Raw genomic sequence first — 26,850 nt, 5'->3', positions numbered from 1 at the left:
GGTCTTAGCGCTGTCAGTCACTCCTCCATGTGGCACATGTGCTCTGTGCTACGTTGCAGATAACACTGCTATAAATGCTCAGGCTAGTTAGCGTAGCCACTGATGACCACAGATAAACATTTTTTTTTCTGTTACAATAAGTTGTTTCTCCACCATTAGGACATTTACATGAGATTTATTGACAGCGCTAAGACCCTCCTCCTGGCTCTGATTGGTTGTTTTTGACCAGGATGACTTGGGAGCGTGCATTTCTTTAGCAGCAGCTGAAGGTTGAGGAGATCGACCTGTCCATACATTATCTGTCTAATAACATACTGTCAAGACATGATGACAGGACTAACAAATATGTAAAATATATTTGTTTAAATAAAAGTTACATATTTTACCTTTGCGGTGTCAGAGTAAAAAAAGAAAAAAAAAGCTAACCACACCTTTCAGATTTTAGTAGCCATAAGAAATTTTAATATGTATAATTACTTTTTACTTCACAATTTCGCGCTGCTTTGTGTTGGACTTCTACACGAAATAAATCCAAACAAAATACAAACAGTTTTATTTTTATAGATATTATATTATAACGTAACGTCAGCCTACAGATCCGTGTAGGCGACCTGGACTTTGAGTATTTTGTGGGCTGCAGGAATCTAAGTTTAGATGAGCTAATCACCTTAAAGGGAACTCATGAGCTAGACATCCACTTGTGGAAAATAAAAAGCAGAACCATTTTACTCTGCAGCCACAAGGAGCGCAGACGGTTCGGAGCGTCGATCAGCCCAGAGACAACGATGCTCCGGAGCAGACGCAGCGGTGAGCTGAGGCTCTTCTTCGCTTTCATACGGATAAATGTCGGACTTTCCAAAGTTTCAGTGAATGACGCCGCGCTTTGTTTGCAGGGATGGAGCTTCTGCTGTGGATGATGATGGTGATGATGATACTGAACTTCACGGGAGGGCAGTCCAATCAATACAGCAGAGCGGTGGTGAGTGAGCCGCTTCTCCCATGGCGCAAAAATGTTCTGATTTGACGCAGAGAATTGCGTTTGTACTGGATTTAATGTTTGCAGCACATGTGAGGTTTTTAGGGGGATAAATTGCATCTTATTTGTATGTGTCGTTATATTGCAAAACCTTTAATATTTTAGTAACATGAGGCCCCCCAAAAAGCTGGAAACATGAGATGAAACGAAAGCCGAAGATATTTATTTATTCATCCATTTATTTCTTAAATTATAACCCCCTTTCTGTCGTATTTTATATATAAAACATGGATTGTATAATTTTAAATGTTACAAGGTCCCAGAATTTCATATGAGAATTATTAAACACATATAAGACCAAAAACTCATACTTTATGAAGGATTAACAAAAGATTTCTTCTTTTTTTTACAGTAAAGAGTTAAATTAATATTCTGTCAAGAGTTACATGTATTTAAAAAAAAACATCCAGATTTATTATTTACTTTTCTCCTTGAGAATAAATATTAAGAATGACACAATAATAACTGATAAGTGTTATCGTCCTGAAAACAAGAACTTCTCTAACATTTCTTGACATCTTACATCTCAGTAACTTATTCTTGCACAGCTTCATTTTTCTAAGGCAGTTATGAATCAAAACAGTTTTTTCACTTCTGTCTTTGAAGGTAATATTTCTTTAGATTAAAAAGAAAAAAAGAAACAATGTAAAATGTGTGTCAAACTCAAGGCCCAGGGGCCAAATCTGGCCCACCATATGATTTATGTGGCCCTCAGGGACACAGTTGTGTAATGAAATATTATTTTCACAATCAAATCAAAGCAGTTTTTTCTGCATTGTGCCAAACATAAAGAAAGTGAAAATATGTTTAATATTAATTTTAAGAAGTAGTTATCAAATGCAGAGAAAGCTTTTTATTAAAGTTTTAAAAATACATTCAGCCACAATCGGCTCTTTGAGGACATCATCCAGAATGACACACCTGGGATAAAACATCTTAAGTTTTGCAGTATAACAGAATAAAATGTTTCCTTTTAGTCAGGTATAAACCAAGAAAACCAGCAACCACCCAGAAAGAAAACCACAAAGAAACCGTTGCCAACAGTTTTTTTCTCTCGGCTGCAACATCAAACGTTTCTGTCAGGGTGGAGTCTGACACGGTTTCAAAATCACATTTCTTAATTTCCGAAGACATTTCTGTCACATCTGGGCTTTTTAATGTAATTTTAAGTAGAACATTTGATCTGGTATCTGTCCTGCATAATGAGGATGGAGGTGTTGCATCAGTAATGGCCGGCATGCTGCTGGTCCAGACATCATCAGTGTAGCAGCTGGTGTGATATCAAATGATTCAGATGTCTTTCCCTGTGTCATTGTTGCAACAGCCAGTAATTTACTATAAGCAATAAAAACAAGGTCAGTTCTTTTTCTTGTTCTTCTTCCAGCAAATTGCTAAATTTCCTTATTTCTCTTCCTGTTTAGGACTGGCTAAGCAGATATGGCTACCTTCCTCCTCCAGATCCACGCACCAGCAAACTGCAGACCAAAGACGGGATTGAGCAAGCAATCCGTGTCATGCAGAGATTTGGAGGGATCCAGGAAACCGGATTAATTGGTAGAACACACACACACACGCCAAAAACATAATTTGTGAATGATGTTTTTCATGTATTGCCTTGCAAAAGTGTTCATTTTTTACATTTTGACATATTACAGTCAAACCTCCAGGGCCGGTCCAAGCCTTTTTGGGGCCCCAATCAGATTTTCATTTTAACCCCCCATCCCAACATGTCAACACAAATGCTTTAACATTCCTAAACTACTTAATATGTGTAGCATAGCTGCTATCATTAGCATCATTCATAATCCGTTTATGTCATAGCAGTGCTACTGTGGCTGTAGATTTTAACTTTACAGGAGCAGCAAAGTAAAACGAGAATATTTGGATTTTGAAATGCAGAGTAGTATTTAAGTGTGCTGTGTTATTTTTAACTATTTGAACATAACAACAGCTGAAAAACACTAAATTTACAATAAACAAGTTAACAAGTTTGATATCTGTCCCCAACAGGGAAATATTAACCTATTATTTCAGTAACAACTACAAAAAAATAATATAGAAATTGTTTTTCCACATGTAGTACAGTTTTGTTTATATTATTCAACATTATTTTAAATATAAATATCTATTTTATCACACTAACTTGGTGCTCTTGGGGGTCCCCTGCTGGTGTAGGGGGGCTGTAAGCAGCTGCTTGCTTATCTTGCACATGCCTTAAAAGGCTGTTTGAAAAGGCCAAGACTGAACCTTTTCAACTGCTGTTTTTACAAAAGGAAATAAAAAACTAAAACTCCACATAATCCTGAATACATCATCGCTGCCTTGTAACACAGCAGTGGCTGCATTATGCTGTGGGAATGCTTTTGTTTCAGAAGGAACAAGGAAGATGGTCAGATTTGATGAGATGATGGATGGAGCTCAATACAGAGCAAATGAATGGCTAAAGTGTTAGAATGACCTAGTCAAAGCCCATACCTGAATATAATTGAAGATCTTTGACAAACTATTCTTTTGATAGAATTCACCTGAACTGAAAAGATGGATTTATGTAATTTTCTGTGAGTGCAAGCTAAATTTTCCAGACTTTATTTTTAAAATAAACATTTTAAATTTAAATTACATAACACAAAATCCCATTAAAACTCACTGAGGTTTGCGGCTCTTACATCATATCGAGTGGGAAGCCCAACATTGTCCAAGTTCTCCTTTTGTCAGTTTTAACACATGAACTTTGCTCCAGACAGCGAAACGCTGAAGCTCATGTCCACGCCGCGATGCTCGCTCCCAGACATTGTTGGAGGCGAGGAGATGAGGAGGAGGAGGAGGAGGAGGAGGAGGAAGAGATACGCTCTGTCAGGCCTGAAGTGGCACAAGACTGACCTCACATGGAGGTGGGTTTCCTGTCATGCTGGTCTGTAGGTTTAACACGCAGCTGCATGAATCATGGTAAAACCGCAGAGTTTCACAGCTTATCATCAGTCATATTAATAGATCTTAATATCAGGTGAACCAAATATTTATTTTTAACTCTTTGATGTTTCATATCAAACTAATTTTAGTATTAAAAGTAAATACATTTGAAAACCCTAGTCTATCTGAAAGCGTTCTTGTTAAATTATAAAGTAGTTTTGATTAATCGCAAATATTTTCCAATCATGAAATAAATTTATCCATTTACGCTTATTACTGTCTAATTTATAGAATCAAGAAACAAGTTAAAACTGCAAAAACAGAAAATCTTACCAAGTATTTTAGTCTAGAATCTATTGTAAATATCTATGTTTCATACTTGAAATGAGACAAAACTAACTTACCAGTAGCTTTTCAGCAAAGTATACAAGAATGTGTTAAGTAAACAATATTGATGAAAATGAGTTGGTTCCATTAGCAGACTATGTCCTTATAAAAAACATCTTTCAAATATTATAAAAGCAAGAAGTAGGAGTTAGTTTTAAGTCAATAATCCCTTAATATTGATGAAAAAATAGTTGTACGTAAAATAATCTGACAGTGATTATGAATGCATGTTTCCCATGTTGTAACTTCTAATATTATGGGAATCATTATAAGATATTATATTGGGAAAATGTCTTGGTTCACTGGCAGATTACTTACAACTAGTACTTTTATCAATATTTATGAATTATTGCCCTAAAACAAGCTCCTATGACTGACTTAAAAGTTACTTGTAAAACTGTTTTGTCTTAATTCAAGTGTATCAAAATATTTGCACTACTGATTAGGTCAAAAATACTTCTTTCTGGTTTTGAAGTGTAGCTGTATATTTGTTTTAATAAACGTTTTTGTCTTATTTGCAGCGTCCACAGTTTCCCATCAAGATCCTCCGTTTCCCCTGACGTGGTGAAAACTCTCCTGGCTCTCGCCTTGAAGGCCTGGAGCGACGCCGCTCCGCTGAACTTCAGACAGCTGCCGGGCGACGGCGAGGCCGGAGGGGACATCAGAGTTTCTTTTGCCTCCCTGCTCCATAACGACGGGTATCCGTTCGACGGGCAGGGCGGCACCCTGGCCCACGCCTTCTTTCCTGGCGTGGACGAAGTAAGCGGTGACACGCACTTTGATGACCATGAGACCTGGAGCTACAGAGGTACAAATTTACAATAACAGCGACATAAATATGAAACAGCACTGAAAAAACACAAAATCTTACCAAGTATTTTTGGTCTAGTTTCTACTGCAAATATGTTAGTGCACTTAAAAAATCACAAAACTAACTCACAAGTGACTTTTCAGCAAGAGATAGGAGCTTGTTTTAAGTAAATAATTCCTTAGTATTGATGGAAAAAGTTCTAGTTCCACTGGCGCCGTCACCTAGCAACCCCAGCCAAGGTCANTCCGTCACCTAGCAACCCCAGCCAAGGCCAGCCGTTACCTAGCAACCCAGTTCTAGTTCCACTGGCAGATTATTTCACTTACAGTTTAATATGGGGAAAATCTCTTATTATAAATGAAATAGTCTGCCACTTATAAAATTCATGAAACTAGTATTTTTTAAATCAATATTAAGGGATTATTTACTTGAAACATGCTCTTATATCTGACTAAAAAGTTATTTGTAAGTTAGTTTTGTCTTATATCAACTGTACTGAGACAATTGCAGTGGAACTAGACCAAATCCTTGGTAAGATTTTGTGGTTTTGCAGTGCACAGCAGGTTTTTGCTGATGTTCTCACTTCCACAGATGGCGGCAGCACCACAGACCTGTTCACCGTGGCGGTGCACGAGTTCGGCCACGCTCTCGGCCTCTCTCATTCCTCCTCGGATCCGTCTATCATGAGGCCGTATTACCAGGGTCCGGTGGGAGACGTCTCCCAGTACAAGCTGGATCTGGACGACAGGCTGGCCATCCAGCAGCTGTACGGTCAGTGGCTCTCACAGTCTCTGCTCTGTAAACTACAACATGGCATTTAACTGAAAAAGATCAGCGAATAAAACTCGACTCTGGTCAAAGTTTATAACCCTCAATTAAAGACCAGTGAATTTTTGGGTGAAAAGTGAATTACAATGTTGACGTTAGTGAAATAAATTAAGTGGATTTATTTCTCGTTTTTTAATGTAATTATAATAAGCACTTGATTTAAATAACTTTAGGGCCTTTTCTGGTAAAAACGTTTTAAAATTTAACAAAAACACAAAATCTTCTCAAGTATTTTTGCCTTGCTTCTAGTGTAAATATCTTATTACACTTGAAATACGACAAAACTAGCTAATAAGTAACCTTTCAGCAAGATATAGGAGCTTGTTTTAAGGAAATAATTCAATAATGTACCAGAACTGGCAGATTATTTCACCTATAATATGAGAAAAATCTTTAGCAAAACATAATGTTTTGCTCTTTTAATGTTTTTCCTGTGATGTCCTGTAAATTACTTTGTTTCTCGTTGTGTTTGAAAAAGCTGCAGTTAATATTTAGTTTGACCAACAAAGCAGCTCAGACTATTTACTCAGTTTAAATTTAAGTGCTTGAAAACACTTCACTTCAAATGTTGCTGTTAACTTAAAGTGAAACATTAATTTGCAAATGTTTTAGAAGATCTTTAAAGGGTTAAATCATGTTACATTCTCAGGTAAAGCTGTATTTTTTTAGATCAGTAGGTAATTTGTAAAAATCTGGGGAAAATCTTCATCTTCAGCCACTTTCACTAAATAATAAAGTTTTGTTAAAGTTAAAATGCTTTACTGATTATCATAAAAACAAAAAGTTCAGCTTGCTGTTTTTGGAAATGATGTTTGTGTTTGATTAAAACTTTATTTTCTCTTAAAACAAGCGTTTTAAAATTTTTTATTGTTAGTTTTAATCTTTATCTTGAGATCTCAAGGACTCAGTTTTTAATTCCTTAATACCTGTATAGCTGCAAGCGGTTTGACAGAGACCCACGCTTCCAGAGAATAACGCCGGTTCCTCCACCTCGTTTCTCATGCTGTCATCAGCTTTCAGTTCCTGTTTAAAGTCATGATTCTGTTTCAGGCGCGAGAGACGACACACAACCAGGTGGTGTTAATCCTGACCCACCGCTCTTTCCGACTCCTCTTCCCCCGAGACCAACAAGGCTGTGAGTTCACAGCCTCTACCACAACTTATAATTCTCTTCTGCTTAAATACAGCCATCGCAGACGTTTCAAATGCATGACTTCATGATTCATTGGAACTGTTCTATTTCAGTGAAAATACAGACTCAGTGACAGAAACTTTCTGAGGAACCACATGTTTTTGGAAACAACCAACAAGGTTATTCTGTTCAGATATTTGGCCACTTTTCTCTAAGAATTGGTAGAGCTGATTTAAACTGGTTGGTTTCCTGGTTCAGGACCAGTGAAGGGTATTAACTAGTGATGTGCGATGCATCAGCCTGTATTAGTCCTTTTATAACATATCCGATATTAATTGAAAAAAAAAACCCTGATATTTATTTTCGTCTTTTTGCGATTTGTTGGCAGAATGTGATGCAGTGCAGGACAGTGGGGAATTCAACTGAAGCAGAAAAGCTTTTCATCAATATGTCAAAAGATAGTGAAATTTATGTAATATGTATAATATCAAAAAGTGTTGAAAGATGGTAAAATATACAGCTCTGGAAAAAGTAAGAGCCCACTGAACTGAAGCCAATTGAAAACCTCATGGTTATTCCACCAAATAGTTAAAACATTAGTGTTGTTGTTTCTAAATGAACATGAACTAGTTTTCTTTGCATTATTTCAGGTCTGAAAGCTCTGCATCTTTTTTTAAATATTTTGACCATTTCTCATTTTCTGCTAATACTGTAAATAATACATTTTTGCTTTGAATTTCGGAGACATGTTGTCAGTAGAATGAAAGAACAATGTTCATTTTGCTCAAACATAAACCTATGAAGAGTGAAATCAGAGAAACTGATCATTTTGCAGTGGTCTCTTAATTTTTTCCAGAGCTGTATATATCTGTAAATATCGTTTATCAGCAAAATGGCAAAAATAATATTATTGTTATCGACCCAGATTTTCATATCGATGCATCCCTGGCAGTCTGATTGCTTTTCTCAAGTACAGTAAAGGATTACAGTTGCAAGTGAGCCCAGGATTCAAGGCTGCTAGCATGATGCTAACATGACTATGACTGATAGTTTCTACAGGGTTGGTTTGTTGAAAGCATTGTGTCAGTTCCTCCAAACGTTTGTCTTGTCATTGTGGCCAAACTTTGTCTTCTCTGACCATGAACTCTCCTTCAGAAGACATGAAGTTTGTAAATTTGGGTAGATGTTGGAGGAGGATTTTATTTTTTATTTGCTAGTTAATCCAGTCTGACTGTCAGGAATCAAAAGAATGAACATTAAAAATAATCCAAACTGGTTTTGGAATATGGAAAGCATCCTAGCATTGGCCTCCTTCACCTTGTCTCTATTAAAAATGCACAGACTGTTCTTAATCTGCAAAGTATCAATGTTAGGAAGATAGAAAATTTGAAAAGAGGAACCAAGACAGAAATCAGAAGTTATAGAGTCTCTCAGTGTTTTACTTGTCAACAAGGCAAAGTACATCAAATATTTAAAATCTGAATGTCAGGGTTCTTCTAGTAATAATTCAAAGCATAATTTTTATATTTATGTCTGAATCTGTGGCCATCTAGCTGCAAGTAGAAAGGAAATGAACTCATCCTGTTAGTGCTCAAGGTGTTACAATGAGCAAAGGCAACTTTCCACGCAATATAATGTCATACATGTACGTGATTAAATTTAAATTCTTTCTTTTTCCTTTTGCTTTTGTTTTTGGTAAAGCGCCTCAAGATGATATTTGTTGTGTGTTGGCTCTATATAAGTACATGGAACTGAATTGAAATGAATGAGAATTAATAATAGGCCTCTACTTGCTCAGATACACACACACACACACACACACACACACACACACACACACACACACACACACACACACACACAATTTATTAACACAGATTTAATCAAACTTTAGTGTGTGTATATTTGTAAGCCTCGCTGTGGTCACATTTAGTCTTGTTCCGCCCTCTAGTGGTATTTTCCTGTAACTGCATTTAAAATCTCCTGTTTAGTCCTGAGCCTTCATCCGATGAGCGATGCCAGGGAAGCTTTGATGCAGTAGCAAACATCAGAGGGGAGGTTTTCTTTTTTAGAGGTAGGAAGAAACACATGAGTAAAAGTTTAACAATTAAAAATAAATATAGTTGTCATGTTTTAACCCTGTTCTTTGTTTAATAGGTGCACATTTCTGGAGAACTAAGCGAGATGGCTCTTTGGTATCCTTAAGGCCTGCTGTGATCACCAACTTTTGGATTGGCCTTCCGTCAGGAACAAACAAAGTCGACGCCGTTTATGAGAGAAAGAGCGACAGCAAAATCATCTTCTTCATCGGTAATAAAGCTACAGATTAATCCGTAGTTCTGTTTAACAGTAGAAAGTTTGATCCTGGCTAATTCATCTCACATGTTTGCTCCTTTTTAAAACAGCATGCAGCAGTTTGCTCAAACTTTTATTGAGGAAGCAAAGAGAAACCAAACCAACACCACAAAAACACAAAAACTAACCAAGTATTTTTGACTAGTTTCACACAATTTCACTTGAATATGAATACAATATTCTTCACTGAAAGAAAACAAAATCTTATCAAGTATTTTTGGTCTACTTTCTATTGCATATGTCTTAGTATATTTAAAATAGGACAAAACTTCCGCACAAGAGCTTCTTTTAAGTAAATGAAAAGAAACTTGAGGTATTTTTCCTATATGGTAAGTAAAATAATCTGCCAGTTGAATTAATATTTTTTGTCAATATTAAGACTTTTTTTTAAAACTTAAAACAAGCTCTTATGGCCCATTAAAAAGCATTAAAGTTTGAGATTATGTTAGAGAATATGTAAAAAATCAAGGAACATGAATATTTTTTGCGAGGCAGATGTCCGTATCAAAGCAGATATCCACCAAACGTTTTTAACCACTTTGATGTGTTCAGGCTCGCAGTACTGGGTCTTCAGCGACACAAAGGTGATGAGCGGTTACCCTCGGCCCCTGTCCGACTGGAGAATGACGATGCCGAGCGGCGCCGCGGTGGACCGGGTGGACGCCGCCTTCGTCTGGGCCCACAATGGGAAGACGTACCTGTTCAGCGGGGGGCAGTTTTGGAGGTTTGATGAAAGCCAAAGAACAGGCAATCAGGAGCCAGACCCCGGCTACCCACGGAGCAACGACGTCTGGAAGGGAATGCCAACCCACATGGATGATGTCATTACCTGGGGTGAAGGTAACAACGATCCCAGTCGTTGAATGAGTAGACAAACCAAACTATGTGTTTTCATATGTAGAATGTAGTCAACACTGGACAGCAGACAGCTCTAGTTCTTTATAAAAAATAAACAATTAACAAAAGACATTCAAAAATGATGTAAGATATTTACAAGCTATGGGGGGAATCACAGTTTAAAATATGAAAATGCAAAACTACTGTAAAAAAAACTTTAGTAAAACTTTATTTGAAGGGGTGTGAGTAAGACTGACACGACTGTCATAAACATGATTCATGTTTATGACATGATAAACATGTCATAAACATGTCATGAAGTGTCATTCTGTAAATAATCACATTTTTAATGCAAGTTGACACTTAATGGATATTTAATGCAACTTTTAATAGAACTTTGCATTAAAAGTGTCATTATTGTCCAAATGACAAGTCATGACCACACTTGTAAACATTCATGAAGACTCCTTCATGTTCATAACAGGTGTTTTATGTTTATGACGGCGTCATATCAGCCTTATGCACAGCCCTTCAAATAAAATGTTACCAAAACTTTTGGTAAGGTAATTTTATCTTCATAGCACATTTTCAGCAACAAAGCAAATCAAAGTGCTTTACATGAATTAGAGGAAATACAAACAAAAGAAAGCAACATGTATAAACTAACAGGAGTTTCCCCGGATGAACTAATAGAAATCAGTAAATGGAATCAAACTACAGAACCATTCGACTCACACAATGTCCAAACATAAAACTGTTCAAATCACCATATAAACATGTGATTATTATATAGTGTTATTAACCAATTAGTGTTGGTGTTTTTGTTATTGTTAGTTTTTTTGTGTATTTAATAAAAACAATTATTCATCCTTTCAGTTAAAATTACATTTTTGTGGAAATTCATTCAAAATCAACAAATCCTCACACTTTTCTGTGCTAATGCATAATTGTGAGTTTATTGTAGATTCTTTGACAAAAGTGGTGAAAAACATCAGGTTTAAATGATGCTGACTTTCTTACTGTCCAGTTATAGTCCATGACGGTGAGTAGTAAAACGTTGCATTTACTGCTATACATATGTGCAATTATTGCAAATGCTTCTAAATTAGTTCCATAAATGTTTGATTTTTATTGCAAATAGTCACAAAACCCTGGAGGGTCTTATTGATGTATAAAAAAACAAATGTAATTTTAAGAATTTATTAATGTTTTAAAAGTTTGTTCCCAGGTTTTGTCATTATATTCTGCCACAACCGGCCCTTTAAGAGCCTTCGTGGTCTTGATTTGGCCTAAAAATGAGTTTGATGCTCCTGGTGCAGAGAATCATCACAGCTGCAGAGAAAACAGAACTGTGGAGATGAAATGCAGCTGTTCTCTGGTTGTCGTTCTTCAGGAGCCGCCTACTTCTTTAAGGGCGACTTCTACTGGGTGATGAAGGACGGAGGAATAAACCAGGAGTATGTCTCTCCCAAGGCCACCGGGATGGACTGGCTGCGGTGTCCGAGTCCTCCTCCGACGGCTGCGCCGCAGGATCCTGGGAAGCCAAAGGAATGCATCTGTGCCTTCAACAGATCGTCTCTGAGGAATGACTGTCTGCTGCTGGTTGCTGTTATGCTGATAATTAACGGGTTGATTTCTGTAAATAATTAACTAATGTGGGCTGTTTTCTCTACACTGGAGCATAAACAGGACTTCTTTCTACCGTCATAAAGTTTTATTTCTTGAATTAAAGGTTTTACTTGCAGGATTTGGCACCCTAAGACAGTAGCACTCCCCCATCCCGGTTGTGTTTCACATATTTGTGTTTGTAGGATAAAAATGGACAAAAATGCTTAAATATCAGCCCCTTTGGTAGAGATTGGTATTTAACACCATTAGTCAGCAAATGGAGCTTTTCTTTCACATTATGATATCTGATCCAGACAAACGAATTTAGAAGATTAAAACTGAGGCGCCGTCTTCTGATTTCCAAATCTAGTTCTTCCAATATACTGTAGATATTTTAAAATGCATCCAACCAGTTATGCATTAGTTTATTCTGTTTTAAAATTATTGCAATTTGAAATATGGTAGTTAGATTTTGTACGTCTTGCACAACTTCTGGTTATATTTTCTTATCTTTGTTTCTTTACTAAGGTTCGCTGCTTTATAATCGTCTGAATTTATTTGTTTTTGTGTTCATAATATTTGGATAAAGGGCTGTTATGAATGAAATCCTCAGAGATTCACACAGAGGAACTTGAAATGTTTGTTTTAATGGAGTGTAAAATGAACAATCAGACATATAATTGCAAATATTCAAAAATGTAATCAAAACCTCTCTGTCTGATTTTTTAGGTTTTTTAGGTACAATAAGAGCAGACAATGAATTTTGTGCATATTGTTTTTGTCGGGTCTAAAGGTGATTTGACTGGGTCACCCTGAACTCTTTCCCCAGGAAATTAATTTCCCAGAAGCTTTTATATTGCTTTGGCATTATGAGGGCTGCTGCCGTGTTGCTGCTTTGGAAACTTGGGAATTACAGGAACCTCTGAGACGCCGGATGGCCACCGGCAACGCTGGACACTTTTTTACTTCCACAGAGTCTAAATAAAATAAACAGTGAAAGCATAAAACCGTTACATTTTTAAAGAGCAGTTATGGTTTAAGATTTAAGTAAAGTAGGAAACAGGGATATTTAGACTAAATTGCACCAATTGTAACTTCCTGTTGGGGTGAAATGAGAGTAAACAGGGTTTCTGTCACAGTGATTCTGACACTTGTATGTATGGAGAAAACCTGTAAGTTTCCTAAAGAGGAAGGCAAGCTTATCTAGCAACATGAATTGGATCAATTATCACAGCAATAAAAAAAAATCTGTGTATGTTTATAGCAACATGCAGTGTTTGTGAACACACACATTCTAACAGGTGGTATCAAAATTCACAGGTATTTTTGGATTAATGAACTCATGCAAAAGATTTTTTCAGATTTTTTTTGTGTCAATGTTAAAGTTTGTATTTTCCTTATATTGTTTTTTTATTTTTTCTGTCTGAAATGAAGCAGATCTAAAGTGCTACACTGCATTCCAGTGTGTTTCCTTCCTGTACTCTAGCTAAGAGCCGGTGCTGGGTCTGTGCTCAGTGGAGCGTTTGAATGTTGTATTTGCAAACAATAAGACAAATCACCTCTGTGTTTAACTTTAAATAACTGCTGTGGAAAAGTTGAAAGTGGTTCCCTATCAGGGTCTATTTGTGTGGTAAATTTCCATCCATTCAACACACCCTGGAGAGGTTAACAAACAATACACACACACACACACACACACACACACACACACACACTCTTAAAGCGTGTGAAGACAGTGCTGACACCTGCGTCACCGCCACAGTAAATTTCCAGCCTGTTAGTTCGATTTTTGCCCCGTGGTTCTGTTGATTGAAAGAGAACTTCCCCGAATCATGGAAAAGGTCCCTGCTTTGAAAACTCACACAGTCAACGTACTACTGCAAGTTTATCTTTCACAAACCCACAGACTTTGGTTCAAAATCTAAAACTTGCTAAATTTATTTGACTTAAAGAGTAGAAGACAGTAGACACAACTAAATGCGGCTCAAATGTTTTACAGTGTAACTCAGGTTATTAAATACAGTAAGATAAATTTCCTTATTTAAGCAGATGATGCACAGTTATGCATTACAATGTCACTAGGTGACTATGAACCAATCAAAACATTGAACAGATGCTCAGAACAAATCGATGCATGGATGCAGCATCAATTTAACCAAAGGAGGAGCGAAAACACGAGTCTGTAGAGCTTCAGGTATGACAGCTACAAACCACTGACCAGCCCTTAAACCTGACGAACTCAGACCTGAACCTTCAGAGACACATAAAGACGGTTAGGAAAGTCAGTCTTTTATCGCCTGAAGAACATTTCCAGGATTAAAGGACTAATATCTCAGCAAGATCTTTAGAAATTCAAACATTATCTTTATTCACATTGATTACTGCAACACAGGTCTAACTAACGAATCCTCCAGCTGCAGCTGATCCACTGCGCTGCTGCTGGCGTTCTGACTAAACCCAGGAAGTTAAAGAACATCACACCAGTTTAGTGTCGTTACACCGGCTCCCCGTAGCTCAGAGAAAAGACTTTAAAATACTTTTGTTAGTTTATAAATCACTGAATGTTTTACCACCAAAATACATTAAAATCACTGAATCAACCTTCCAGACTCCTCAGGTCTTCTCGCTCTAGTCTCTGCAACCCCAGAACCAGAACCAAACATGGACAAGCAGCAAAACACCTAAAACACTGATTGTCTGTTTAGATTTGCCTTTGATTGTTGCTGAAAAGTGCTTTTCAAATAAACTTGCCTTGCCTAACAGAGGAATCTAAATGAGAAACTAGACGCTGTGAAAAAGTTCGAAAGCATTTGCTGATGAACAAGAGCTGCAACTTTCTTTCCTCTGTTGAATAAACACAGATACAGGTGGAATGCACCTCAATTACCCGAACTACACTTTACACATTAGTACTTCATAAATACCATGTTAGGTGGTAACAGAACCTCGTCTAATCGCCATGAAGCAAATGTTTTAGTGAATTTGTGATGTGCACCTGCACCATGTTGGAGAGGTGAAGGTTGTTGTGTTTGTCACGTCTGTCGCTGCACACAGGTAAATTCTGATCATTCTTCAGAGACACTACAACAGATCAAGTCAAAGATCATCAACAGATAGTTCTAAGGAAATACCGGTACCACACAGCGTGACCTACGTATCTGAAAGACACTCGATGCTCAGCTGTTGTTAACCTTCTGTGTGATCAAACAAATCTGAATTTAACCAAACCTACAAAAGAAACATATTCAAAGGAAGAGTGATTGGTTTGTATTTTAGAAAAACTTTTCCATTCAGATGTTTGATCTATATTTACTTAATGAATCAATTCAATCATTGTTTAGCTGTGACTCAGACCAGGTGTTCAAAGTCTCTGTAATGTTATTTGCTCCATTCCTGAAGTGAAATATAGTTGCTAGGGTTACACGAGACTCAGGTGTGCCACAGTATTCTTAAAGGGACAGATACACTTTTTATGTGAATTACTGAGAAGGTATTAGTATTAGCAAATCCATCCATTCATGCTTCATCCATGCAATAAGAAAATCTTCTTGAAGAAAATGCATTTCTATCTTATCCCTAAACATACAGGCATGCATAGTTTGTCCAAAACACAGAAAACTTTATAAATTAATTTAAATACTAAGCTTAATGCACTGTTTGATCATTTGGATTAGTTTCTATTTATATTCAATTTAATTTATGAATTTGGGGACAGAGAAAATGGTTAGGGACAATTCAATTCAAGTAAAAGTCACACGACTTCAACATATTTTTACTCAAGTACAAGTAAAAAAAGAAATTACTCAAGTAAGAGTAAAAACGCCTTTGGGAAAAAGAGAAGAGTACTCAGGTACCAAATAACTGATCAAAGCGTTAATCATTTAATATTTAAACCAAAATATAAAGTTATGAGAAAAAGTCTGGCCTCTAATTGTAAACAAATTTTATACCAAATAAGTTTCATTTTATACAAGCATGAAACCATCACAGACAGAATGTCCTGTAAAAAAAAAAAAAAACTAATTCAAAAACTATATTGAAAATTAAAACCCAAACACTCAGAAGTCAATGATAAATATTTTATTGAAAAGGTTTTTATCTTCACTGCAATGTGTGGATCATGCCGGAGAACAAGTTCTTCATAAACTGGAGTTACACCTTAAACCTTCATCACAAACTAAAAACATTCAGGTTCCATTTTAGTGCAATTTAAACATGCAGACGTTTCTGTAAAGTGCAAGAAGAAGAAGAACAAGAATAAACGAGTAAAAAAATAACAGATGCATTTGTGTTGCATGGTTAGTTCAAGACAGGCAAGAATTTTCATTCTACACACATACAAAACCTGCAACATGTGCAGGACTGAGGTTTGGCACTTTATGCATGTTTTATCCAAAAGTTGACCTTCCACCTTAGCTTTTGTTTTAATATCTTGCCATTATGAGGGCAAAGGTCATCAGAGCCAGAGAGTAGCCAGATTTGGTGGAGGAGCTGGCCCTCGGCTGCGTTGAGACCGGCTGTGACGGCTGGGTGTTTCGATACACATGAACCATCAGAGAAGTGGAGTTTTTGATGTACACGCTTGAGCTGAAGAGGTCGATCTGAAGGGAGGATCGACAACGCTTAGCCTCATGGGAAGAAACCACTCTGTAAGATCCAAATCAGAACCTCCCTTATGGAGACACTCACCAGGTTTTTGCTGACTTTAATCGGTTCCTTGAACACGGTCCAAACTACGGCCTCGTTACACAACGGAGTGGTCAGGGAGCCGAGGTAGCGGTAGTAATTGGTTCGGTTCACGCCAGAGAGGAGATCGTCTAGAGAAATATCATCTTGGATTGTGATATTCTTACCTAAGGAGAGGAAGGAGCATCAAAGTGAGGAGATTCAACTCAAACACCCATAAGCTTAATCAAAGAACCAAAGAAAACAACAGACTAATATTTTCATTTCGGCTTGTATATATTAAGATGTGTTATTGTGTAATTTCAAGTCAGGTGGTTTGTTAACGAGGTTAAGTGGTGCTCATCCTGAAGAAGTTTCAAAAACACGGCCACAGCTTACCAGCTTTTGAGATATTTGACAAGTAGGAGGTCAAAATCTTCCAGCTGGCTGGTTGATCATCTACACCTGTCAGCTCCTTTAAAAGTGAAGAGCGATGCTGATAAAGCAGCTGCAGAAAATGAAAAAAGCTCTCAAACGTGACGTCATCTCTGCTCACCTCAATCAAGAAACCGAGAGCAGCGAGTCCTTCAGAATCCTTCACAGCGAGGGTGGTGTTCCGGCCGTAGGTCGACTTGCTGTTTACAATGTGAAGCTGAAGGAGGAATGAAAACAAAATAGGTTTTTAAAGAAAGTTAACCCACACGAGGCTAAAAGGTTTGCATGAAGATTAGAAATACCTCCATGGGGAAGCGCTTGCCGTCCACAGTATGCTCCGATCCGGGCTCGGCCGTCCCGTTTCCCCAGTGAAGGTGGAACTGCAGGCTGTCGTAGCTCTCAGACAGGCCTCCTCCTGAGATCTTGACCCCAGTATTTAAGGTCACTTTGACTGGAATAAAAGGAAATGAAGACAAACTGAAGCTCTAGGTGATGTATTTCCTCAAACACTACAAACCAAATTTCCGACAAACCACAGCACACCAGATTTATTACTGTTTGGACTCAAGTGGATCAACATTTAAACTCTCTACATCAGGGGTATCAAACTCATTTTCCATTTGGGCCAAATCAAGATCATGAATGCTCTTAAAAGGCCATTTGTGCCAGAATATATTGATAAAAAGTACAATATCACTGAATTCTTAAAGTTAAATAATATTGAACATCTTTATATTTCAAAACAAAAAGTGCATTCAGCATCCCATATCGGACTCTGTTCCAGCTGTATTTCCTTCTCGTTCTGACATGGCCGCCATCTTTAACCCTGTACCAACGGCTGGATGACCAGCGGCGCCCTCTGCTGGATGGCGGCCAAACTACAACACTAAATGAAGGTCTAAGCGGCATTTATTACTTAATCGATTGGGACTAATTTTAATTTTAATAAAGAACTAATCATCCCAAAAACTAAATGTTTCTATTAAGGTCAAAGTTGACATATGATCTGTAATGAGTTTTATATGTGTGGCTATCTGACTCACTGACTTTATAATGCCAAACAAATTAATTTATGCAGCATTGACTTCAGTTCTAAATGAATTTGACATGAAAAGCTTGAGCCTCAAAGTTGAAGTCCAGTTAATTGAAAAAAGTTCAATTAACTATCAAACTAAATTTACTTGCATTGGTTTAAATTGACAACTTAATAAATTTGATAAATTAACTTAATTCAGTTACTTATTTGTGACTAAATGAAGCAACTTATTAAAGTCAGATAAAAGAAAAAGTCAGGCCAGAAAATTTTCGTTTTTGTGTTTTTCTTCAATTCAAAGTATTAATAGATTTTTCACAATTGATCACGGAGTAATTTGTGAATAACTGCCACACACTGAAGCATCCACAATAAAAAATGGGTTAAATCATTCCCAACTAGAACATCTTCTGCCCTTTTTATAGCCAGCATAAATAAAACGCAGATAAGGAGGCTTAGGTGTAAGATGGTTCAAGAAATAGACTCTTAGATTTATGCAACTTATGAGTTAATGTTTATGTAAATCTGAGCACAATTACTCAGCATTTTCTACATATCAAACTTTACATTAACAAGTAAAATTAGTGTTTCATTTGAAAGCTATATGTTTTTTTATATATTTATATTAAACTAAATCCCCGTTTACCGCGTCTGCAAAAAAGTGACTGAAGATCTCAAGAAGGCTTTTTTTTATCTGGTTAAATAAATATTAATATTATTTTTCCATGCCGTCTTTCAGTTTAGAGCTAATAGTGATCCAGCGTCTGATTCATGCAACTTATCTGGCCACAAAATAAATTCCGCGTCCGTCGGAAGCCGTATAATCTCAGTCGGGATGCGCGAAGAGATGCTGCGCCCTTGCAGTCTCACCACATACCAGTATCCCCGGTGTTCTCTATTATGTCCAAGGCGGATTTGCTGTTATATCCCACGAAGGTGAACTCCGTCAAGTTTCCGTCCTCCGTCGCGCTGGCAGACACGATGTTGATGGGCGACTGGCGCGTCCCGTTGCAGTACAGCGCAGCGATGGTCGGCCAGGTGCTGTCACCTGCGGCAGAGGGACGGAGCTGAGCGGCTGCAGCGAAATGATGTTGGAGAGGAGGAAACAGGCGGATACTTACTGCAGAGTGGGTTATGGTAGCACCACTCTGGGAGAGAATTAAACCGGTTAGTAGGTTCCGTTTGTGTAGAAGTAGTGATGAAAATGTATTTGCATATTATTTTATTATTTTCTTTTTTCTTTTTTTTCCCTTACCGACTGCGGATGACTCACAGTAAGCACTTGGTGCAAGGATGCACACAGCAACAGCAATTACTGTCAGAAAATTCATCTGAGGAAGAAAAAAACATGAAAAATACGAATAAAACTTGAAAAACAATTATTTGCATTTAACAATTAATTAAATGCAAATAAATTGAAAATTAAAACTCAAATTTGCTGATTAGAAAGGGAGGGAAAGTGCAAAAATGTAAAAAGTCAGTCCAGCTGCCCCTACCTTTGGGTACAGGTGTTTCCACGCAGGTGTCTGCTGCCCGGCCTCATCTTAACCTTTTATAGCTCTTGATATCTGCAGGAATTCAGCGGATCCTTGAATGACGTCAATACTTGATTGCATGACTTACAAAAGGAACGAAATCACATGCAGAGCTAAAATACTTTACATTGATAATGCAAGTTGAGGAGATTTAAACAATTTAAAGGGGAAATTTTTGGTTCTTGTTATAAAGGAATTTTTTTTTTTTCTGTATATAATCCAGAAATATCTCTTTGGTCATTTCTTTATTTTATCAGCGGAATCGAAGTTTAACCGTAATCGGAATGTAAATTATTCTAAATATTTGCTCACTGTTAATTTGATGCATAATTGCAGACTAACCAGGCTTACAGTTTGTAGTCTGTAAATAGATCAACTAATAAATATTGGTGGGTCTGTGCTGCATTGTGTGAATTATTGAAGGTGTACACTCTAAAAAAAAAAAAATTCCATATAAATACGGCAACCCTGAGCCGGCATTTACGCATCAAAATGTTATCGCATTTTACCGTAAATATGGTAAAATTCTGGCAACCACATAATTTTACCATATAAATACGGGAACCCTAAACTGGCATTTATATGGTAAACTTTTACCAAATTTTACCATAAATACGGTAAAATTTGGGCTACCACAGAGTTTTACCGTATAAATACGGATTTTACCAAGTAAATATGGTAAAATATAATGAAATTCTGGCAACCATAGAATTTTAAGTATAAGTATAGTAACATTTTACAGTACAAATACGGTAACCCTGAACTGTATTTTACCTTAAATACGGTAAAAATCGGGCAACCACAGATGGCGGTCTTTTACCGTAATTTATAGACTTTTTTTACAGTGGAGATGTCAAACACCTCTCCACTGTGTGTTTGACAGTGGAGTGTAAAGCGATCATTTACAAAAATGACACTGGTCTGAATCAGAAGGTTTCCGCCTGCAGGCACTGACAGAATAAATAATCCCCTGCTTAACAGCAACACATTTCTGTGAAACCTGCTTTACTAGATGACAGCCAGGTCCGTTTTCATATGATTGACTGAACTGAGATGTTTCTCATAACCTGATGCTTTAGCTTCTCTATATCAAATTTCATTTGCAAACTTGATGCAAACTCCATTCTTAGAACATGTGGCTAAACAACACACTGGTGTGCTCTGTTTGTTAAAGAAGACAACCCTTTTATTGAGGAGTATCAACATGGAGATATTTAAAATACCAAATTCACTTTATTTTATAATTATGAACAACTTTGTGCTTGTGTGTTGCATAAAATCTCAGTAAATGAAGCTTTATTGCCAATTTGCTCACCCATCCAAATGATCAGAACCAGGTGCTCCAATCCCTTCGTTGGCCTCAGGAGTATAAAATGAAGCACCTCGACATGCAGACTGTTTCTACAAACAGGAATGGGTCGCTCTCAGCAGCTCAGTGAATTTCAGAGTAGAACTGTGACAGGATGCCACCTGTGCAACGAATGCAGTCGTGAAATTTCCTGGTTTCCTAAATATTCCACAGTCAGCTGTATTATAAGAAAGTGGAAGAGTTTGGGAACGACAGCAACTCATCCACCAAGTGGTAGATCACATAAACCGACATAGCGAGGTCAGATGATGCTGAAGCGCGTAGTGCGACGAGGTCGCCAACTTTCTGCAGAATCTCACTACAGACCTCCAAACTTCATGTGACCTACAGATTAGCTCCAGAGCAAGGAGCAGAGAGCTTCATGAGATGGGTTTCAATGGTGGAGCAGCTGCATCCAAGCCATGCATCACCAAGTGATGCAGTGGTGTGAAGCACGCTGCTACTGGACTCTAGAGCAGCAGAGGTGCTTTCTCTGGAGGGACGGATCGCGCTTCTCCATCTGGCAATCTGATGGACGGGTCTGGGTTCGGCGGTACTTGTCTGACTGCATTGTGCTAAGTGTAAAGTTTGGTGGAGGGAGGATCATAGTGTGGGGTTGTTTTTCGCTTAGTTCCTGTAAAAGGAACTCTGAATGCTTCAGCATACCAAGACATTTTGGATAATTCAGCTTGGATCTTCCTCTTCCAACATGACTGAGCACCAGAGCACAAAGCAAAGTCCATGAAGGCATGGATGGAGAGCCTGGTGTGGATGAACTTGACTGGCCTGCACAGAGACCTGACCTCAACCCGACAGGACACCTTTGGGTGGAAACTGATGCTGTGTTCACACCGAACGTGTTTGACGCACTTTGAAGTCAGACGTTGACATTTTGCTCCAGATGCATCAAAATCACTCCAGGTGGGCGGTGAGAGGAGACTCCTTGGCAAATGTGTCCTTCTAACTCTTCCACCGTCTCCTGCATACTTCATTTAAATAAATGTTTATTTAACGTCACTCAATGTTTTTGGTGGATGGATTTGGATAGCTGAATTGTGGAGAAATATTTTCAAAAAGTAAAAGTTATAACTTACCGGACATTCCAACTTCCTCGCTGATCCTCCTCCAAGCGAAGTCCTTTCTATTCCCGTTTCTGTAGTCATAACTCGATTGGTCATAGATTAAAGGACGAGAGCAAACAGCAACATTTAGTTTATCCTCCATAGTTGCTGGTTGGCGCTCTGCGTAGAGCGGCGAAAGTTCAGGTTTTTCAACTCCAGTGTTGGATGCGTCAAAAGCTCAAAACTATTTAAGACAAAATATAAAACATGTTTAAATAATTGTATATTTAAAGATGGGAATGTGAGATTTATATGTCATGTAAGGTGGAAATAATTTAAGTTTATCTGGTGTTTGCAGGGGCTGCACAGTGGCGCAGTTGGTAGAGCTGTTGCCATGCAGCAAGAAGGTTCTGGGTTCAATTCCCAGCCCTGGTCTTTCTGCATGGAGTTTGCATGTTCTCCCTGTGCATGCGTGGGTTTTCTCTGGGTACTCCAGTTTCCTCCCACAGTCCAAAAAACATGACTGTTAGGTTAATTGGTCTGTCTAAAATTGCCCCTAGGTGTGAGTGTGTGTGTGCGCATGGTTGTGTGTCTGTGTTGCCCTGCGACAGACTGGCAACCTGTCCAGGATGTACCCCGCCTCTCGCCCGGAACGTTAGCTGGAGATAGGCACCAGCACCCCTCCCGACCCCACTGAGGGACAAGGGTGTTCAGAAAATGGATGGATGGTGTTTGCAGATTTAATTGTTTATAAGTTGATGAGTATGAAAGGGGTAGGAACTCATGAGATCTCATAATGTCTATCTGCATAATTTTTTTCATTACAGCAAACCAGCCAAACAGGAAATGTTCCCACAAAATGAGTCATTAGTGAAAAGATATTTCACACAGCAGTACTAAAGAACTAGTAAAGGAGAAACTGATTCATAGGCCGCCTGACCGGCTCCAAATACTATTATCCCATCCAATAACACACCCGTTTGAGGCCTAAGCTTGCTTAGCAGGGCAGTTTTAGAGAAACCAGTTAACCCAAAAGTTGTGTTTCTGGAATGCGAGAAGAAACTAGAGTAGCCTGGGAGAACAGTATGGTTCTGTATTTCCTTTTGCAGTGACATCTGAGAAAGTTAAGGATAAAATAGTTTAATGCTGAGACCTTCTAACATTTACATGCTATTTGGTTTTTACTGCAAACAGGCATTGGATCAGATTCCACCAAACACCAAATGAACCTCCTGCACTGTAAAACATATGAAGTTGGTTTAACTTGACAGTGAAAGTCCACCTGCTGCCTTCAAAATGCAACTTAAGTCAGCAAAAATATTATTTTGTTTTTAAATTAAAGTTCATGAAGTTGATTTAACAAGAGACAAGTTGTCTAAACATTTGCCTTAATAAAACAAGAGTCAGATCAACGTAACGCACTTCCATCTCACGATACAAAAACACGCTGCTAAGCATTCTGGGAAATAGTTCCCACTCCTGTCTTTTTCTTCTTTCAGTTTTTTAAGTGCTAACCTAAAAAGTTTATTCAACTCTTAATAAAAAGTGAACACAACTTACTATTGTAAGTTTATCTTTCACAAACTAATTTAGGTTCAAAATCTAAAACTCAGTAAATTTATTTGACTTAAAGAGTAAAAGATAGTAGACACAACTACATGTGCCTCCAATGTTTTACAGAGTATTTTTTTATTTATTGGTTTATGTTTTTTTGTCTTAGATTTTAAAATATTACCATCCAGTTTGTAATGAAAATAAATCCAAAGTCATAAAAGATGTTAAAAGTATGAACATTTCGCTCTGGGAGTTTTATGTTCTTAAATATTCTGTACCTTTATATTAATCGTTATAATACATCATACTATCTTACAAAGTAAGAGAGAAATCAGCAAAACCCTCGGTTTTAACAGCAACATCAAAAATCACAAAACAGTCATTTTTTTAAAATATGTTTTGTTTATTTTATAATATTTATCAATAATAATATTTGTATAACATCATTTGAAACAACAATATGCAAGGCAGAATCTGTATCACATACTTAAGAAACGTTAAATGAAGGCTACTTTAAAATCTTTACATTAACTTCTATTTTCATTTATTGTGCAAACGGCAAAATCATAAATAGAAATTGTAGATATGCAGACATTACAAAACAGATTTAAAATCACGCTCCACCTCTCCGGCTTTAACAGCGTCATGACTACTGATGAAATGTTACATTTGGTTTTGCAAGCAGATAATCTTTGAGGAATAGTCGTTTTAATTCACATTTTTAGCTCCGGTTTTGACGAAGGGATCTCAGCAGAAGAGAGTGCAGAGACAGGGCAGCAGCAGGTAAACCCAGACGGGAACGAGGCCGGCGGCTGCAGCCGTGGTGAAGATCTTTCTGGAATGAAGAGGCTGAGTGGGCCGGAAGATGTTGTGATATCCTGTGTTCTCCGGGAACATCGCCATCTGATGGAGTCAAACGTAACGTTAGTTCAGTCAGAGACGAAACTCACACAACCTGACATAATGACAGGAGAGGAAGAGACGAGTACAGGAAGAAAGGTTTAATTCTAACTGATGATTTTAAATCCAAGCAAGGACATTTTCAGGTCCATGTTGTTCCAGAATATAGTAAAGGAACTGGATATTATAGAGGAAAAAACACATTTTTATCATAAAGCAACCAGGATCAGGTGTTTCCTATGGAACCCCATAGTAAACATGGGGAAAAACTTTCTTTGGCGTTCTCTTGCAATAATGTACTGATCAGTTCATGTGGTATAATTTAATACTGAGTCTTTTCCTAAGGTGGCGACCGTACTTTCAGCTTTAACATGAGGTTTTCATAAGGTTTGTGAGATATTTGAAGTTTTACATCGTTTTCTTTAGGATAGAAATTTACCACAAACCTATCTGCAAAATGCAAAAGTAAAGCAGGTCAAACATGGGATTTCCGTCCCTTCTAGGATATAAACAGAAACTTTCCGTAAGGAAAGAAAGAAAAAATGCATCCGAACTATTTCTGAGTCATTTTGACGAGGTAATAAAATCATCTGTCAGTTTTGATTGTGTCTTTTTTGTGTTGATAATCTGAATCATTTTCATGCAGCTCCACCTTAACCTTCCACAAACAGACGAAAACATGCAGTGAAGAAATTGAGTTAAGAATATATGAACATGTTTTCACTGAGGCTCTTTAAATGTGCATATATTGAAATTTTAAATGTTTAATTTGTAACTGCATACAAAATAGACCAGGATGTGTCTGTTTATTGTGAGGAAACGCAAAAGAAACACTTTAGGGGATGCGGGGAAAAACTTTTCTTTTGACATAAGTTTTAAAACTACATTTCACCTCTTTATCTGTTAGCAAACATCTATAAAAATCATCAAAAAGATCTAAGGTGTCTGTGCAGGTTTGATGGGGAAAATGCAACAAAGGACATGAAGCGTCATTGCTTACAGATTAGAGAAGAGACTGCATCGCCCTGAGTCACATGGCTTTCGTCACATAATGATGATATCTGTCCTGATAGGAGCTGATTACCACAATTTCAACTAAACCAGGAAGACACAGATTTCACTTCTTGAATGTATTTAGACCCATGCCATTTAAAGGACTGAATTATAGTTAGTTTTTTTTAAGTTTCTAAATACTGACATGAATATTTAAAGCAGATGCATAAACCCATGGGGTTTAAAACAGGATGTGCTTCTTATGTAATTTGTGACATCTTGATTCTGATCAGTTTTCTGTTTGACTTTTGAGAATGCAGCACGTGCCATCAGTACGCCGCCACCATTCTGTACTGACGCCGTCAGTTTGCAGGTGATAAACGGCCTTTTGTCTGAGCAGTTAGTCATCAAATCACATTACTTCTGCTGCGTTGTACATTCATTTAGAGTTCGACATACATCAGGCTGGCATGTTTCACGTAGAATTTCCACCTTTCGGTTCCTTAATCTTGCAGAGTTTCTTCAAAGCTCCAATGTGACCATGTATAAACTTCTATTTACATACGGTCACTTGTTTTTATTCATCTCACTTTGCAGCTTTTTCCATAGGATTTATAAATTATTTCCTAGGATGTAATTAAATCAGGTCTACTTGTCCCATGAACACACTAAACATTTAAAACTACTCATACAACTCAAGGTAATGCTAGAGTAAACACTGAGATACTGTAAAGAGTAACAGGAAATGTTCTTCTTAAATCTTTGATCATTCACCAGTGGTGTGTATCCATGTGTGAATAAAGAAGATACCAAACAAACCGTAGCATTAAAAACTTTAGAAGTGCAGCACTTTACTGCAAAAAGACAATAATACAACTGACCTAGCCACTTTCTGAACTACTTTAAGCTAAATTTAGGAAGCGCTCACATCTGTTGCACCTGACTCAACTTTCAATCCATGTCAGAAGTTTTGGGATTGCAACAGATGTTGAAATGCCAAAGTTTTTATGTTTTTGAAAGAGTTTAGGTGTTTTATACCACAAAGCCTTGGTGAGGTATTCAAACACCGAGAGTTTCTACATATTCTGTTGCAACCACAAACTTGAATGTCTTTTATGTAGAATTTAACAGAACAACACAAAGAAGAACAAAATCATAAAATGGAATTGAAAAGATACAATGCGTCAGACAAAGTTATAAAACGCCTTAAGGGCAGGTATGTTTTCTTTTTCCAGAAGGATCTGTCGGATAAAAACGTAATAAAATCCAATAAACTTTGTGTTTGTAATGTGGCAAAATGTGAAAAACGGCTACCTACCTATGACTTTAAAACACGTGTCAAACTCAAGGCCCGCGGGCCACATGTTGCTCCCCATGTCATTTTATGTGGCACCCCCCAGCACTTTATAGGCCGATGATTGA

The 26,850-nt window shown here is 37.5% G+C and overlaps 3 protein-coding genes across 4 annotated transcripts in view; 1 reads left to right on the top strand and 2 right to left on the bottom strand.

Annotated features, from left to right (window-relative positions):
• The first annotated feature begins 736 nt into the window (after positions 1 to 736).
• On the top strand, positions 737 to 13,356 carry mmp25b (matrix metallopeptidase 25b). The gene is made up of 11 exons (XM_015020197.1): positions 737 to 807; positions 894 to 979; positions 2,458 to 2,590; positions 3,777 to 3,927; positions 4,855 to 5,141; positions 5,736 to 5,915; positions 7,023 to 7,107; positions 9,096 to 9,178; positions 9,262 to 9,414; positions 10,012 to 10,299; positions 11,690 to 13,356. The coding sequence occupies exons 1-11, from the start codon at positions 786 to 788 to the stop codon at positions 11,944 to 11,946; spliced, it is 1,725 nt and encodes a 574-aa protein (XP_014875683.1). The 5' UTR covers positions 737 to 785; the 3' UTR covers positions 11,947 to 13,356.
• A 2,617-nt stretch (positions 13,357 to 15,973) lies between these two features.
• Positions 15,974 to 19,781, bottom strand: LOC106938269 (carbonic anhydrase 4-like). The gene is made up of 9 exons (XM_015020193.1): positions 19,534 to 19,781; positions 19,293 to 19,368; positions 19,159 to 19,185; positions 18,915 to 19,085; positions 17,307 to 17,455; positions 17,126 to 17,221; positions 16,969 to 17,044; positions 16,594 to 16,757; positions 15,974 to 16,505 (listed from the first exon to the last, which is right to left on the bottom strand). Exons 2-9 carry the CDS (start codon positions 19,366 to 19,368, stop codon positions 16,329 to 16,331), a joined length of 936 nt encoding a protein of 311 aa, XP_014875679.1. The 5' UTR covers positions 19,534 to 19,781; the 3' UTR covers positions 15,974 to 16,328.
• A 4,136-nt stretch (positions 19,782 to 23,917) lies between these two features.
• The window catches only part of LOC106938267 (carbonic anhydrase-like), a 21,626-nt gene continuing 18,693 nt past the window's right edge, over positions 23,918 to 26,850 (bottom strand). For both annotated transcript variants that reach the window (XM_015020191.1, XM_015020192.1), the window contains exon 17: positions 23,918 to 24,438. In XM_015020191.1, the coding sequence (XP_014875677.1) occupies positions 24,283 to 24,438 (156 nt within the window). In that variant the 3' untranslated portion in view covers positions 23,918 to 24,282. The remainder of the gene's footprint in view (positions 24,439 to 26,850) is intronic.

The sequence above is a fragment of the Poecilia latipinna genome, unplaced genomic scaffold (genome assembly GCF_001443285.1).
Source record: "Poecilia latipinna isolate Pla-1442-1.1 unplaced genomic scaffold, P_latipinna-1.0 Scaffold2545, whole genome shotgun sequence".
NCBI lineage: Eukaryota > Metazoa > Chordata > Actinopteri > Cyprinodontiformes > Poeciliidae > Poecilia > Poecilia latipinna.
This window is presented reverse-complemented; position numbering and strand designations above follow the sequence as displayed.

Coding starts and splice junctions, on each gene's coding strand:
- mmp25b (XM_015020197.1), top strand. CDS start 786: ATGCTCCGGAGCAGACGCAGCG. Junction 5,142..5,735: donor TGAGACCTGGAGCTACAGAG/GTACAAATTTAC, acceptor TCACTTCCACAG/ATGGCGGCAGCACCACAGAC. Junction 7,108..9,095: donor CCCCCGAGACCAACAAGGCT/GTGAGTTCACAG, acceptor TCTCCTGTTTAG/TCCTGAGCCTTCATCCGATG.
- LOC106938269 (XM_015020193.1), bottom strand. CDS start 19,368: ATGAATTTTCTGACAGTAATTGCTGTTGCTGTGTGCATCCTTGCACCA. Junction 17,045..17,125: donor CTCTCGGTTTCTTGATTGAG/GTGAGCAGAGAT, acceptor TCACTTTTAAAG/GAGCTGACAGGTGTAGATGA. Junction 16,506..16,593: donor TTAAAGTCAGCAAAAACCTG/GTGAGTGTCTCC, acceptor TCCTCCCTTCAG/ATCGACCTCTTCAGCTCAAG.